Source organism: Apteryx rowi, unplaced genomic scaffold (genome assembly GCF_003343035.1).
Source record: "Apteryx rowi isolate R43461 unplaced genomic scaffold, aptRow1 scaffold_321, whole genome shotgun sequence".
NCBI lineage: Eukaryota > Metazoa > Chordata > Aves > Apterygiformes > Apterygidae > Apteryx > Apteryx rowi.
Genome location: NW_020449653.1, coordinates 738,726 through 753,377, shown reverse-complemented (window position 1 = coordinate 753,377; position 14,652 = coordinate 738,726). Strand labels below are relative to the sequence as shown.

Below are 14,652 nucleotides of genomic sequence, written 5' to 3'. Positions count from 1 at the left end.
GCATGCTGCGACCTAGATCACAGAAGAAAGAGATGGACAATGCAGAAATAGTATCTGTGAGATAGCCTTACTAAATGCACATCTGTTCATGGTGTTTCTACTGTGTATTCTTGCTACATGAGTATGTATGTGAGCTGAACATCCAGCTGTCATCCTAAATGTCTCACTAGTAATATGGATGTTGGAGATAACTCAAAAACCTGCTAGAACCAACCTGTTATCTGGAAGCCTTTAGTGACAGGTGCCTATACAGAAGTGAAGAATAGGGCTGCACAATTAATTTTTAGGTTCAGGAGCTTCTTACCTCACTGTACAATCTTAAAAAGATCTTCACAGAAGGCAAATATTGTTAATATATTTGTTTTACTCTGCTTATTTTGACAGAGCTATGCCCATGCTATTATCATCTTTCATCAATATTACTTTTAGTGGGTAAGGCCTGCCACAACCATGAAGTCTCCCAACATCTGTAACACAAAGGAAGTATGAAAACCATGCTAATAGCTGTATGTTTCAATATTATTTCACTGCTTTATTATAGATATTGGTGAACAGAGAGCAAGTGCATTACATTATTCCTTTAAAAATACTCTGTTTATCTACCAAATCTCCTTTTTCAAATATGTGTTGTAAATAACAATTCTTCTCCATTTACTTTAAGGTAAACTGCAATTTGAATTACTTGCATAAAATTTCAAACTGTCTGCTTATAATGATGTTATACAATGCTTTTGTCTCTAAAAATTTAACATTGAGACCTAACAAATACAGGTCACAAAGCAAGCAAACAACAGTGGGAACTGGTTACAACTTACCAAAGTAATGTAACACAAATGTTTACTTCAAGAGTCTATACATCATGATGGGGCACACTTTAAAAATATTTCAAATTGCCCCACCTCAATTGCCATCACTGAGATTTCTGAAATGTTTTAATGACATACATAGACCCCAAAATACTTTGATTTTCTTTGTAACCAAAATCATTACCTTAAAATGATTTTTAATTAAAAAAATTAAAAGGTTTAAAAGGTTGAATTCAGAACAGAACACCTGCTTTTTTTTTCCCCCCTCTCCAAATACTTGTTTAGAGAGAGCTGTTGAATTTTTCATCTTTGATTTGAATTTGGAAATATTTTGAAGACAGGAAAATCACTACCTGAGAAAGCATGTCAATCTAGAGTTGAAGTGAGTGACTTACTTCCATCAGGCAATTTATTACCAGAACATAAAAGGTGGGGATTTCTTCCTCTCAGAAAAGCCAACTGCTGTTTTCTTTCTGTTCAGTTTCAGGATATTATTCATCAAACACTTACTCAAACTGCTATCATGCACCTCCCTAAGACTATTGTTATGAGATTTTAAAATTTGCATTCCGTGACTAGTCATCTAAATTAATAACTTATGCTCATTCAGGCATGGATCAGCAATATCCAAAAACAGAAAGAAAGGTATCACTACGGCCTTGTGATTTTTCACTGGCTGCTTCAATATACAGAATAYAGAGGCAGTGAGATGCAGAGTTTTGGCTCCCAAGCCTGTGCGAGAGCTTTACTGAGTGGCAGAACTAAAGTATAGCATGCTCTCAACAGTAAAAAAGCAAAAATTTACATCTACTTACAATCACATGCACTCAGTGGTCAAGTTAGATTACACTTCTCCTAGGACATATCTGTACAGCAAATAAGTGTGACTGTAGTCCAGGTAGCCATACCTTCACAAGCTTTAATTAATCTAACGTGTAACAAACAATGTAGAAGCAGCAGCTCAATTTAAGCTTAAGATAAAATGAACTTTACTTCTAAAGTAAGAGCACTCTTATCATGATTAGCGTACTATTAACTTCCACATATTAACACCATATTTTATATCAATTAATTGAACATGTTGGGGAGATATTCCTCTCAAAAGCATCACTATTTTGACTAAGCAATTTACAGAGGGCTCTGATCCCACCAAACAAAGCAACCAGAACATTTTGTGAAGTTAGAACTGATTAACTGTGCTATCCCAAGTGTTAATACATTACAGACAGACAAAGAAAAACGTCTTTGAACATTAGGCTCGCTTTGGCCAGTAAATGTGACAAAGCTACATACAATGTAGTAATTGCATATAATAATAATAATTAGCTAAAAATTTTAAAACCTACAGCAATGTCACTCCAGTGATACGGAACCTTTGTTCAAGGAACAGACTCTAAATCTATTGTTAACTTAATGAATTCACATCAGTAACTGAACACAGCTACAGAAGCAACAGTGCCAATGACAGGACACAGCTGAGAAGTGGGAGTCAATACATTTTAAAAACAACAGGATAAAAAATGCTAAGACACCCTCAAGTCCCACTGGCTCTTGAGATTGCTGGATTCATCCCACAGACTTCCTCCCTTTCAGTGAATCTCCTGCTCCCATTCAAGAGCAGCTACCAAAGAAGAGAAGAAATGCATAAAAAAAAAAGAAAAGAAAAGAAAAGAAAAGGGTGTGTGTGGGGGGGAGGCAGACTGTCCCTTTTCACTCCATACTCAAAAGCAAGGGGCTGTGATAACTGTACTCCCTTAAAAAATTTCTTTGGATTGCTGAACCCTGCAAATATTTCCAAGAGTTGAGAACTGACAGGATATGAGGCATTCTAGATTTTTCTTGGCCACTAAGAGTTGCTTTGTTCAAGGCAGTTCATAGCCAAAAAATGTGCCCCAAAGCAGCAGTTCTAATTCTGAGACGGTCTGAGGACCTGAAAAGACTATTACTTCAACTCTATCATCCCTTCATGCAGTTTTATCTTGTATTTAGTAAGTGCTATCCCAAAACTTTTATATAAGTCTTTGAAAAGAAATAAAGTGGCAAGTATGCTGAGGAGAAACAATAGACATTTAGGAAGCAGTGTAACATTTCTTGCTGGATATACACCTATACCTGAAAGGTCTGCAATCATTGCCACAGAAAATCTTGTTACTCAAGAACACGGGAATAAGCATTCTGTGATTTGCCAAACACCAGTCACAATAGGTCAAATTCACCCTCAGACCAAAAGGCTAGCTCAACATCTTTATGAACATAAGCTTTACTTTAGCAGATGTTAAGTACATTTAAGTGGTGCAAAAGGCTTGTGACTGGCCCTCTGTCTCAGGGAGAACATCACCTAAAGTTTTCTTTAAAGCTGAATTTCACCTGAGTTTTGTTGTTGTTTTCCCTTCCTCTCAGATGAGGAATAAGTCGTCTTCTGCACTGCAGATTCACAAGGCTAACCCAATACAAACCAGACATACTTCAGACAAAAGCGTATCTTCCTGTGTTACAAAATCTGCATCTTCTAGTCCTCAAGTTGTTCTGTGCCTGTATTAGAATTACTTATTTCATCTACAGTTTCTTCTTTCTTTACTTCTTTCCTAAAAGTCTTCAAACACTTGTCAAGTCTTTTTAGGAATATGTCTACGTCTTGTTTTTTAATTCCAATTGCTGATGCAGCATTGAGGTAAGCACAGGGATAGTCATTTGTATGTGACATAAAGCCTTCAAAAGTGTAGTTATTCACTGTTTGTACAGACCCACAGGGAACCACCCTGAAACACACAAACAAAATTGCAATTCAGTTAAAGATGCCTTGGACATTTTTACATGATAGCCTATGATGAACACATTTACATAAGTTCCTATACAGTGCAGCATCTGTTAGCTCTAAAGAATTTCAGGTAAGCAGACTTAGATCAGGTATTCTCCAAGTTAGTGCTCAGGTACCGCTATTAGTGACAGTAGCAGCAGATCCTAAATTAACTCTAGCCTGCGTGCATACACACATTTTCCTTCCCCTCTTCAGTTAAATTTATAAGAATGTCACTACTGGTATTTATGAACTCCCTGACGTGGGGGAAGAGACATCTGCAGCAAACTTCTATTCCATAGCAAGGCTTAAATATTTGACCTGCTCTGTTTCTTACCTGAGTTGGTTCACCCCTCCTCAGGTAACCTGAGCTCCCCAGGATAATCTTACTGATGCCAGCCTTCAAGCAGACACCTGCTTGGCACAGCGCATTGCAGCCCAGAACACCTGGGCTCAACTGATCCAGAGGGCTCAGCCTCCCGAATAGCTGGGACTACAGGTGTGAGCCGCCGCTTACTCATCCTTCTGGGTAAACATTTCCTGATTTCCCAAATCAGGTCCCTCATCTCTCACTGCTTCTACCCTCCTATCACAGTCTACCTCCTCAAATCAGGATCCCAAATGCCTCCTATCCATCCCTCTGTACTGCATCCTCCTTTTTCCCATCATATGACGCTAACCCCATATTCATTTCCTCCTTGCAGTGGATACTTGTCACCACTGCTTTTACCTCTTCCTCATTCTAAGAGCCTCTACCTATTGGACCCTATTTCTCAGCACTTTCATTACATACCCTTTCCTAATAAATCAAGATCTTAATCCACATCCTTACTTGTTAAAAGAACAACTCACCTTGCGGCCATAGTTAAAGCCTACACAAGCACTTACCACCAGTTGATCAGAATTTGTTACCTCTACAGAGATATTCCCTGCAGTTCATATAAGAAACTGCATTTGGGCAAATACCACTAGGATTGGCAGATCTTCCCTGTATGGAAGTGCTCAAACCACAGGTTATGCAAAAGCCTGTATGCAAGTGAAGTAGGGAACTGTTATTACTAATATTGACATTCAGCACAGGCATAACATTTAAAACCTGCTGATATACCAGGTGAAATGGTATATAAACACTAAAGTTAAAGAATCACTTGCTTACATAAAAATAGGAAAAACTGAAACCTTTGAATCAAACAAAATTGAAAAGTTGTAACTTTTCAAAAATGGAATCTTTTGAATCATTTCAGCTCAAGATGACCGAAATTGCAGGACAAGCCAAGGTTAGGACAGGCAAATTAAAAAGAGCATCTAACTACAGTACATATAGATTTACTGTCATTCATCTGTGCAGGAAGTGGAATAATCCAAGCTAATGAAGCATATCTTCTGATGTTGAAACATTCAGCTCTGCTAGAGAAAATGACATAACTCCATGGCAGAAGCTAGCATGGCATCAGTAATATTCAGATAAAGGAATTCTGCCAAAACAAATTTTAAATCATTCTCTTCTTCTAAAAGGTTTAAGCCAAAATCATCAAAAATGATTTGGCTTGCATTTCCATGTACCAGTGTCACTAAGAATAAATTCAGCTCAGACTGGCTCAGGATGTAGATTTCTTTTTTTTTTTTTTTTTTTTTTAAGCACAGTTAGTTCCAGAAAGCAGGATTTCCTTCCACATGACAAAAGCAATGCAGGGTATTAAAAGCTTATTCCCCTGATATCCAGCACAACCATATTTATGCTGCATAAACAAAACAAAAATAAAGATTCTCCCTAAGTAGCTTGCAACTTAACCATAAGATCAGACAAGAGCTGGAAGCTAAATGAAACCAAGGGGCTTTAGGGAATAATGACACTAAGTTATATGGGGATAGATTACCTATTTCGTCTACCAAAGCTAAGAAAGAAGCCCTCATCACTAAATCAGGCAGGTAGACATATTATTAGTAGATAACAGTGATGGAGAAGGGTATATTACTCTGACTCTTAATTACTAGGCTGAAATATGTAATCACGAGATATTGGGCACGAAATATAAATATTAGAGTGTACATTTTTACATACCCTAATACAAATGCCAACATTTTTTCAAAGTTCAGAGCATTCTTACCTCGCTCCAGAAACCTGTCTTGTGAAAAGCATCGATCCCAGCTGGGTAACAGCAGCATCATTATTTTCATCTAGATTCTTCAGTGACATGGCTGAAGTAACAAAAGTTCATATTAGAACTATTACAAAATTCCTCTCTTTCCAAAAGATAACCACAGAGGACAAGCCATCATCTAACAATAAAAATATGGCCAAGTATTTATGCTCAGATACAATGAAAAGATGAATATTAACATTACACTTAATTGTTTTTAGTTTTTCCACAACCTACCATTAATTACTTCTTTGGTTGGATTGTATGTAAGGCAGAGATATTGCACAGAGGAAAAATACTACTTTTTGGTGCTCAGCAGAATTTTTGTTTAGAACAAACATCTTCAATTAGGAATTCCATGATCTATTTCACAGCATTAAAAGATAATGACTGAAGCAACTATATCATAATTTACTTTACAAAATCTATTTATTTATAAAGTATTACTACAGACTAACATCTGCCTGTCTTGATTACAATAAATGAATATTTTGGACAGGAGTGATTTTGTATAAAAACAAAGGGCCTGGGTCACAGCTCTATTAGTCTGTTTTTGTAACAAGTTACCTTATTGGGTTCAATGGCTTCATCTTGGCCTAAGAATGATTTAATGGAGTGTAATGAACAATGTCTAATATAGAAGAACTGTATGTGAAAGTGCATTACAAATGCGCAGTGTATTAGACACTTTTTTAAGAATAAAAAACCCAATGATTACCTAGGGAAATGGGATTATGTGGTGTGTCCAACAGTCTCTCATTGTGGATGTCTGCCAACTTCTTCAGCTCACTTGAAAGATAGGAAAACATTTCCTGGAAAAAAAAAAAAAGGCAGTATTTTTGTTATTAGCTATCAAACAGAGAAAATAGTATCAATTTCACAAAACTGTTAAGCTTCCATTCCATCCTACAGGTGCCCAACTGATCCGTTTTTATGTGTACCAAATAACTGGGCCAGACAGCTCTCTGAAATCCTTCTATAAAGGAACAGCTCCATTTCCTGAACAACACTGCTCTTTCCCTCGAGCTGGTCAAAAGCTCTCCGTCTGGTCTAATATATGTGCCTGGGATGTTAGTCATTCTCTCTGTGACCCTGAAACTTAGGGAGGTAAAGTCTTGAAGAGATTTCCAAATTTTCCCCTGTGCTAGTACCCTGTCAAATGAGCTGAGCTTCCTTCCCGCCGTGGCCTCACAAGCCACAGAGAATGAACTGTTACTATCACAGATGGCCATGTCATGGCAAATTGCTCCTTGTACTATTTTAATCTGGACCAGTATTAATAGAGAGAAGAGTAGTGCATCTTGCTACCACTTATACAGAGTCACAATTACCACCAGTTCATACACTTCTTTTTGTATGAGAAGGACAATATAGTCTTAAGGAAGAGGGTACGAGCACACATTTGAACGTATTTTGTTTCACACAGTACATTGTCCTGAACGCACAGCCATATTGTGTAACCAGCCATCCTCCCTGTCCTCTCTCTAGGACTAACCCCTCCTGCTCAAGCCTACTAAACAACAGAGGCTGCAGAAATTCAGACATCACTTTATCAGACTGTTCCTTTATTGTGGAAAGCATCATAAAATTGAGACTCTTAAATGTTGTCTAAGGTACGACTCATATTGTACATAATAGATTGCTCCCTTTTCTTCATCCCCATTTTTTTTTTCCTTCCCCTTTCCCAATAATAATCTAGAGTAATTTATCCTAGTCTTCCTTAAACATCTTTCTTGTCACATCCCAACTCAAAATACTTCTGGGCAGAGTGAGAACACACACCATTCTTCTTAATGTGTCCTTTGGCTTCTCCTCTGTCCTTTTAAATGCTTAGTCTCTCATAAATACTAGTAAAAGATCTAGATGTTGGGTAGTCTTTTAAAAGATACTAAACATTGGATTTTTCCCTCGTTCTAGCCATAAAGATTGTGTTTCTCATCTACTTAAATGTGACTGCCTGTTTCAGTAGCCTGATCAATTTCTGGACACGACAAATGATTTTTCACTCTTTAGAGTTGCCTCCTCTGTTTGTAGACCAGTATCCTGCTCTGACCTGTACATTGACGAGTACAAATTACGCTTTGTGATCAAGATTATGTTCCTGAGCAGCACCCCCGCCTCCCCCACGAAGGTCATATGAAACCAAATGAGTTTTGTGGTGGCTAAGTTTGAAGAATGTTACAGCTGCTTTTCTTTAGCTACTGCAGTGAACCCAGTCTTATTTCATGAGAGATCAAATGAATGCAGCGCCTGACCTACCCTTCCTAATAAAATAGCACGGATTCAGCCAGAGAGAAAAAGTACCACGTTACTGGCAAAAATGAATTAGGCAATAGATTCGTTGTCAACAACAGCATAAAGCCTTTGTAATACTCAGAATAATAACAAAAAATTATGGGAGACATCTATGGTTAATTATCAGGACTATAAATTTGTGACAAATTATTGATATTTTTCAGAGGTGTTTTGAAATCAAGTACTTTTGTGGTTTCAATTCAGCAGAGCTTATTTACAGTACACTTGCAGAAGTTGAGAAACGTTTACTTAATGTTCAGATGCTTTTCCCTTCCTTCCAGTTCAACATGGAATATAAATACATTACTCATTTATTATATGCTTTGCCACAATGAGCATCGCTAATGTGTTTAGCCATTATATCAGTACTTTTCAGAATCCAATTTGTTAATTAATTTGTGCTCCCTCTGCTGGCTATTTACATCTACAATTGAAGCAAAATACTACAGAACTACACATTAACTGTGTCTACTATGGGTATATTTATTGTTGAAATTAGTCCTGAGAAAAACCTATATTCAAACAGTAAGAAATTCCCAAATAATTCATTTGTGTGTGTGTCACATATAGGGAATTCTGCTGCATCTCTCACAGTATTTTGTCAGTGAAAGGACTGCAAGTCGGTATAACCAGTTTGTTACCCACTGTATAAATGTATAAAATTAAATTAAAATTAAATACCTAAGTTACTAGGTCATCCTTCACATACATATGGATTTGGCAGAAAAAGGGAGAATGGAGAGATGGCAAAGAAAATCCAAGGATGCATTTTCATTAATTTGACTCAAGCTACCTGAACACAAATTCAAAACTACTTATTTTTGTAAGCTATAATATTTTGCATCTTTCAATTGGAAAGCCTCTAGATATTTTATAAATAGTTTCAGCAGTTAAGCAGTTTGTTGTACAATAGATGAACGGTCTTTCCAAAAAAAGAAAAAGAAGGCAATATTTTTGTGAGGTCAAATCTATAACCAACCTCTATTATAAAATATTTGTTACGTAGAAAATTTATAAGCACCCTAAGCAATTATATTCAATGAGCTCTTATATAATTTATTTTCTGTGGTAGGCACCCTAGTTTTCTCAAATGGAGCTAACTATTATGCTAAAGTTGTATTGAACAACCTGTGCACTAAATGTCAGTTGTTTTATTTTTTAATTCATTCTTTCCCCTTAGAAACTTTTCACAAAACCTCAGCAGGCTAGCAGAATGAATGCTAACCCACATGAAAATGTCTTGCACTTTTTATGGTCTTCCAAATTATTTCTAGCATCTAAAACAATAAAATACCTCAAAAAAAGAGAGGAGAAATTGACAAGTCAGCAATGGCATAGATGCCCAGCATGCCAAATGACAATTATTTGGACAAATGGCCAACTTCCACAAAAGTATATACAAGTATTATCAAGAAGGTTTGTAATGATTCACTATTAGAAGTACTTGAATCATGCTGTATCTACATTATAAAACTATACAACTTTGTTTTGTTTTAGAACCTTCACATTAAATACGGCTGACTCTTCATTTCTTGCTCCAGTGCAAGAGGTACTGCACAGAGAGATAGTTCTTGTCCCAAATGAAAATAGCTACAGGGAGAAAAGAAAGTGAAAAGCCAATAACTCCAGAGAAAAAGCACAAGATGGTGATACTAAATATTCCATCAGCCCCATACCAGCTTACAGAAACAACTGATGAAGGCAAGAAAACCTTTTCTGCATGGTTGAAACCATCCTAGTTGGTTTGAGCTGCCCTGCTTGCTTACGCTCTGGGACAGTCTGTAATATGCCTCCCTTGCCTTCCTCCCTGTTTTACTCATATCTGAAAAAACCAAAGTTGTCCAGAGAGCAGCCATATGCTTATGATGCTGAAGAGGACACTAAAGAAGAGTAATTTTACAACCTCTTTGCACTAGATACAGACTGCCAACTCTCATATGCTGTACATGAGACTGATTTGGTCCTGTCTTAGGTACTTTGCAGCAGCAGCTGTTCATAACGCAACTGTCATGGCCTCTTCTGCTTTCTGTATCAGACTGACCAGCTGCATCTGATCTGTGATCGGATCAGACCACCTGGCACACTGCTTCATGCACACAAAAGGAGGCTGCAATGCTGATCATAGAGGCCTGTTAGCACATGCCCCAAAGAGCCCCATTAGAAGGCCTACTTTCTTGAAAGGCAGTCAAATATGTGACAGAAACTCAGTACGTGCATGTGTATAATACCCACGCATACCATGTAACCTCATATATACATGCTCTTGCATTGCAAAATAAAGACTTTTGTTCTGAATATACAGTATACTAGAAAGTTTTAAAAATATAAAAGTAATTACAGAACATTTGTTTTTATATCATGTAAAACTAAACTAACAAATTGTTCAGTAAATCTTGCCAACCTTCTATGAAGAAGAAACACTAGTCATAATCATCATTTTATATATTTTAAAAAGTTCTTTTGTAACAGCACTGATGAGCACATACTCTCTTCAGTACTTGAGATCTGACTCCTTGTGGGCCATCCCTCTCTAGTACATGCTCTATGCAAGTATACTGCTTTGCAGCTACCATTCAAACTTGGCTCTTTTTTAACTACATAGCGCCATTAAAGATAATGATTATATTCAGTTAAACTACATTCTGCCTGCACCCAGACAATAAATTGAACATTGTTCTACATATTTCACACAAGAGGAAAATCCTGCAACATTCCCACAGGTATGACAAACTATAATGTAGCAAATTGACTATACAAAAAAGGAGAAACAAATGTCTTTCATCTTGAAAGAATATTTAAATTTTGACATTAATATCCAGCATTAAGCGTCTTTCTCTTGCTCTGAAATTTGATCACAAGTAGAGCAACAATATAATCTCACACTGAACTGTACAAGTAATTCATTCCTATCAGAATAATCCACATTGTCTTACATCAATGGTAAAACATGAAACGTAAAACTAGTATTTTACTTAACTGTAAAAAAAAAAAAAAAAAAAAAATCCTCCCACTTGGTGTGGTTTTAAATATTTTAGATTGTTATGCCATAAAGACATAACAATGACCCCAGCTGATTACTCTTAGAAGCACGTATATAGACAGACAGATACAGATATTAAAAGCTCTGTTGCATCCCAAGTAACACAATCATAATTAAGATAAGAGTACCTTCATCATCAGATTGTTAAGGAAAGATTATTGAGGAAGTGTATAACTGCTGAAAACAGAATTAAGGCATTACCTCTTTGATAACATCAGTATACTAACTAGTTAAATGGACCAGCTGCCTACATGTTGGAAAATAGTTAACAGGTATTAAATCTGATATGGAATTTTGGTTTCTTGCTCTCCATCAATTCTGAGATGATAATTAATTCAAGTCTACTGTTCATGATATCAAGTAGTGTTGCCCCTATATTTGTCACATGTGGCCTAGCTCAGCCTACAAAATACATACCTGAAAATAGAGATGCACGTTTAAGACCTGGTAATACAGGATTTGAAACATAACACACTGAGGAAATCAAAGGAGTCGTTACAAAAATCTAACCTTTACATAATATTGAGTTCTCTGAAAGAAGAGCTATTAACAGATTGACTACAGATCCATTATCGTTATCTGCATTACAAAARGACCTAGACTCCCAAATGAGGTCAGGAGCCCACTGTTCTAAACACTACATAAATGTATAAAAAGGCTATACTGACAGTCTAGAACAAATGAGAAAAAAGTTACTGCTGGTAGTCTTTTCCATTCTTTGTCTGGAGACATTGGTTTAAAAAAAAAAAAAAATCGTTGAAACATTCCTTATTAAGCTTTCACATATGGCCACCTTTAGTCAGATGCTTGGACAGCACATGCGCATTACTCTTTTGCTCTTCCATCCTCAGAGTCATTGCACCATTTCATTCCTCCATATAAGAACATACAGTCCCATACTCTTGGACAATTGCAGACTCCATGAACGTCAGCCCATTGGAAAACCTCTCAGATATTCTTTCTCCTCCCCACTTTAAACAGTTCATCTACGTAAAAGAAAACTGGACATATTTATTTTCTTGGTTGCAAGAGATTAATCTCTTCTCAGTAATAGTCTGGGCTTTCTGACTTGAGTTCAAATAACCTGAAATAACACTGATGTGAATAAGAATAAGGTAAAAAGAGAAAAGAAAAAAAATACCTGTTGTTTTTTATAGCTGATTTTTTGTGTGAGTAGGTGTAGCTGCACCAATATAGAAAGGAGTACTCAATGTCAAGCTATAAATAGCTCCTGCTGAGAGCATAATAGCTCTGCCTCTGCTTTCACAGAGCACAGGCAATAAACTATCACTATTACATTTTAACAGTTCAGAAGCAAAAACATTTAAGCAAAAAAGGTTTCTATTTCTACAGCAAATCCAATAAAAGAAACATATTTATGCCATATATAGGCCGCGTTTATGCAGCATATTCACACTTGAAATATAAAGACCTGAAGTTGTGAAAATGTAATGTTTTATTCGTGCTAGAATTCTACTTCCAAGAAAATTATATAATTTTAAATACAAAGCTATTCATTAAGACACTGTATTTACTAAGGAATTATTATTCATGACTTGGCAATATTTATACTGCCCATTATGTATTTGCATCCAGTGTAAATCTAAATCAAAATCAGCTTTGCAGCAGACTCAATAAATTCACTTGAGATTCTTTGGAGATTTAAAAAAAAAAAAAAAAGACAATCTGCTTTTAATGAAGATACAAACCATGCATGGCAGCAAACACAACTGTCTAGAATACAGTAAGGTTAGAAAATTTATTCCAATAGCAGCAAAACTGATGACTGCTTTGTGTTTCACAAGTCATGTCTTCACACGTTAATTGTGCAGAACACTTTTTTTAGCCTTTGTAAAACAACTAAGCTGTTTTTCTATATTCTAGCTACTCCCAGAGCATCCCAGTTCCAGTACAGAATTTCTGGATGCCTGTATGAGCAGCTAGAAACAAGTCATAGCATACAGCACTATTGCCCTGCCAGGTAATCAGAGGCACCAGCAAGCCATCAGCAGGAAACAACTGGAATGTATTTCCTAAGTAAAATAATGGAACAGATCATGCATGATTTAAAGCTATTAAGTTACGGCATTTAATCCACAGCTTCTCCTTATCTAAAGCTCTCTACAAAAAGAACATTCTATGTTAAAACGTACAGCTAACAAAATCAAGCCTCTTAATATATGGAAAATACCGGAATTAAGGGCAACTCAAGATGCACAGGTTCCAGCCCTAAGCCAACTTGAATGTTTGTGCAATGCAGTTATAGCCAACATAGCAGAGAGTCGGGGAGAGGCAGGGAAGAAACCTAGCTCTGTATCTAGATGAATGCCTTAAAAGACAGTATCCTTCTCTCTTTGTAGCCATGTATATTACTTGTAACTTATCCAGAAACTGTGATTCCCCAGAGAAAGTGGTACATGAACATTTAATTAGACACTGTCATAGTACCAAGGCACAATAGGGCCAAATGAAGTAGCACAGAGATCCCCGAGTTAGCTCTGAATGTGCTGGACATCCACTTAGCACACTCCAGTGTCATGCTTTGGTCCTGCAAGCAGTGTGACCACAGCACTTAGTTTCTACTTCTTAGATTAAGCCTCTCTGGGCAAAATTCTGTTGTCTTAAGTCATACAGAAAAACAATAAATACAAGCACTGCACAAGACAGTGCAGGACTTTAGTTTAATTTTCTGGTTTGGAATACAACAGGTAAACCGTGCTTTATGAGCACTATTTGGCAAACAAGAGATTACATCACACTAGCATTCCAGATTAAGAGCTGTGAGCTCAGAAGAAATTCAGCAGCTTTCTAGAGAGAAACTGGATTTATAACACAAAACAGGTTCACAACAGGAAGACTTTGTTAACTGATGACTTCAGGAAAGTGCTGCTTACCTTTCTCTCTTTCAGTAACTGCTTGTAGCCACTAGTACCTAGAGACAGCAGTGTAATGAGGACATCTAAAGAAGGAGATGCAGATGCTCTTCCTGAAAAAACAGCAGACATTAAATTCACAAAAAAAATTGTATGACAGAAAGCTAACAATCAAGTTCTTTACAGTTATTTTGTATGTACAGATAAAAATCAGTCTGAACTATTTACCTGGATACATTTTGCTGATCTCCTGAATGAAGGACTCACTGAAGCCAGCAATGATAGCACCACCTACTGGAACCATAAAATTTTTGTCCAAGCTCTGAACAAAAGCATCTATTCTGCCTACTCGAGTGCCCTTTACCAAAACAAACAAAACCCACAGCATACATTAGGAAAAGCATTTGATAGCATCATAATTACACAGCAGTGTAACTGAAATAAATTTAACTCCTAAAACACTCTCAAACATTGTACTGTGATGAAAAACTAAAAATTGTAGCATTACCTTTTCTTAGCATTGCTGTTTAGTGTCATTATTACTGTTCATTGTCTGACTACATAATGCCCTATAAATTCCTCTTTTGCTGTGATTTAAAATAATGATTTTAGTTCTTGTAAGTCTATAGACTGTAATTCATTAAAAAAAATGCACATGGAATTTAATGGGAATTATATAGTTAAAAACTCCGTAATCCAA

General features: G+C 36.5%; 1 protein-coding gene across 3 annotated transcripts in view; it reads right to left on the bottom strand.

The window, feature by feature from the left end:
* Positions 1 to 505: 505 nt before the first annotated feature.
* SEPSECS (Sep (O-phosphoserine) tRNA:Sec (selenocysteine) tRNA synthase) overlaps positions 506 to 14,652 on the bottom strand; it is a 29,374-nt gene continuing 15,227 nt past the window's right edge. For 2 of the 3 annotated variants that reach the window (XM_026071105.1, XM_026071107.1), the window contains exons 7-11: positions 14,181 to 14,310; positions 13,974 to 14,065; positions 6,463 to 6,556; positions 5,712 to 5,802; positions 506 to 3,565 (exon numbers count right to left, since the gene is read on the bottom strand). In XM_026071105.1, coding sequence (XP_025926890.1) covers positions 3,316 to 3,565; positions 5,712 to 5,802; positions 6,463 to 6,556; positions 13,974 to 14,065; positions 14,181 to 14,310 — 657 coding nt within the window. In that variant the 3' untranslated portion in view covers positions 506 to 3,315. The other variant, XM_026071106.1, reaches the window with a different exon arrangement.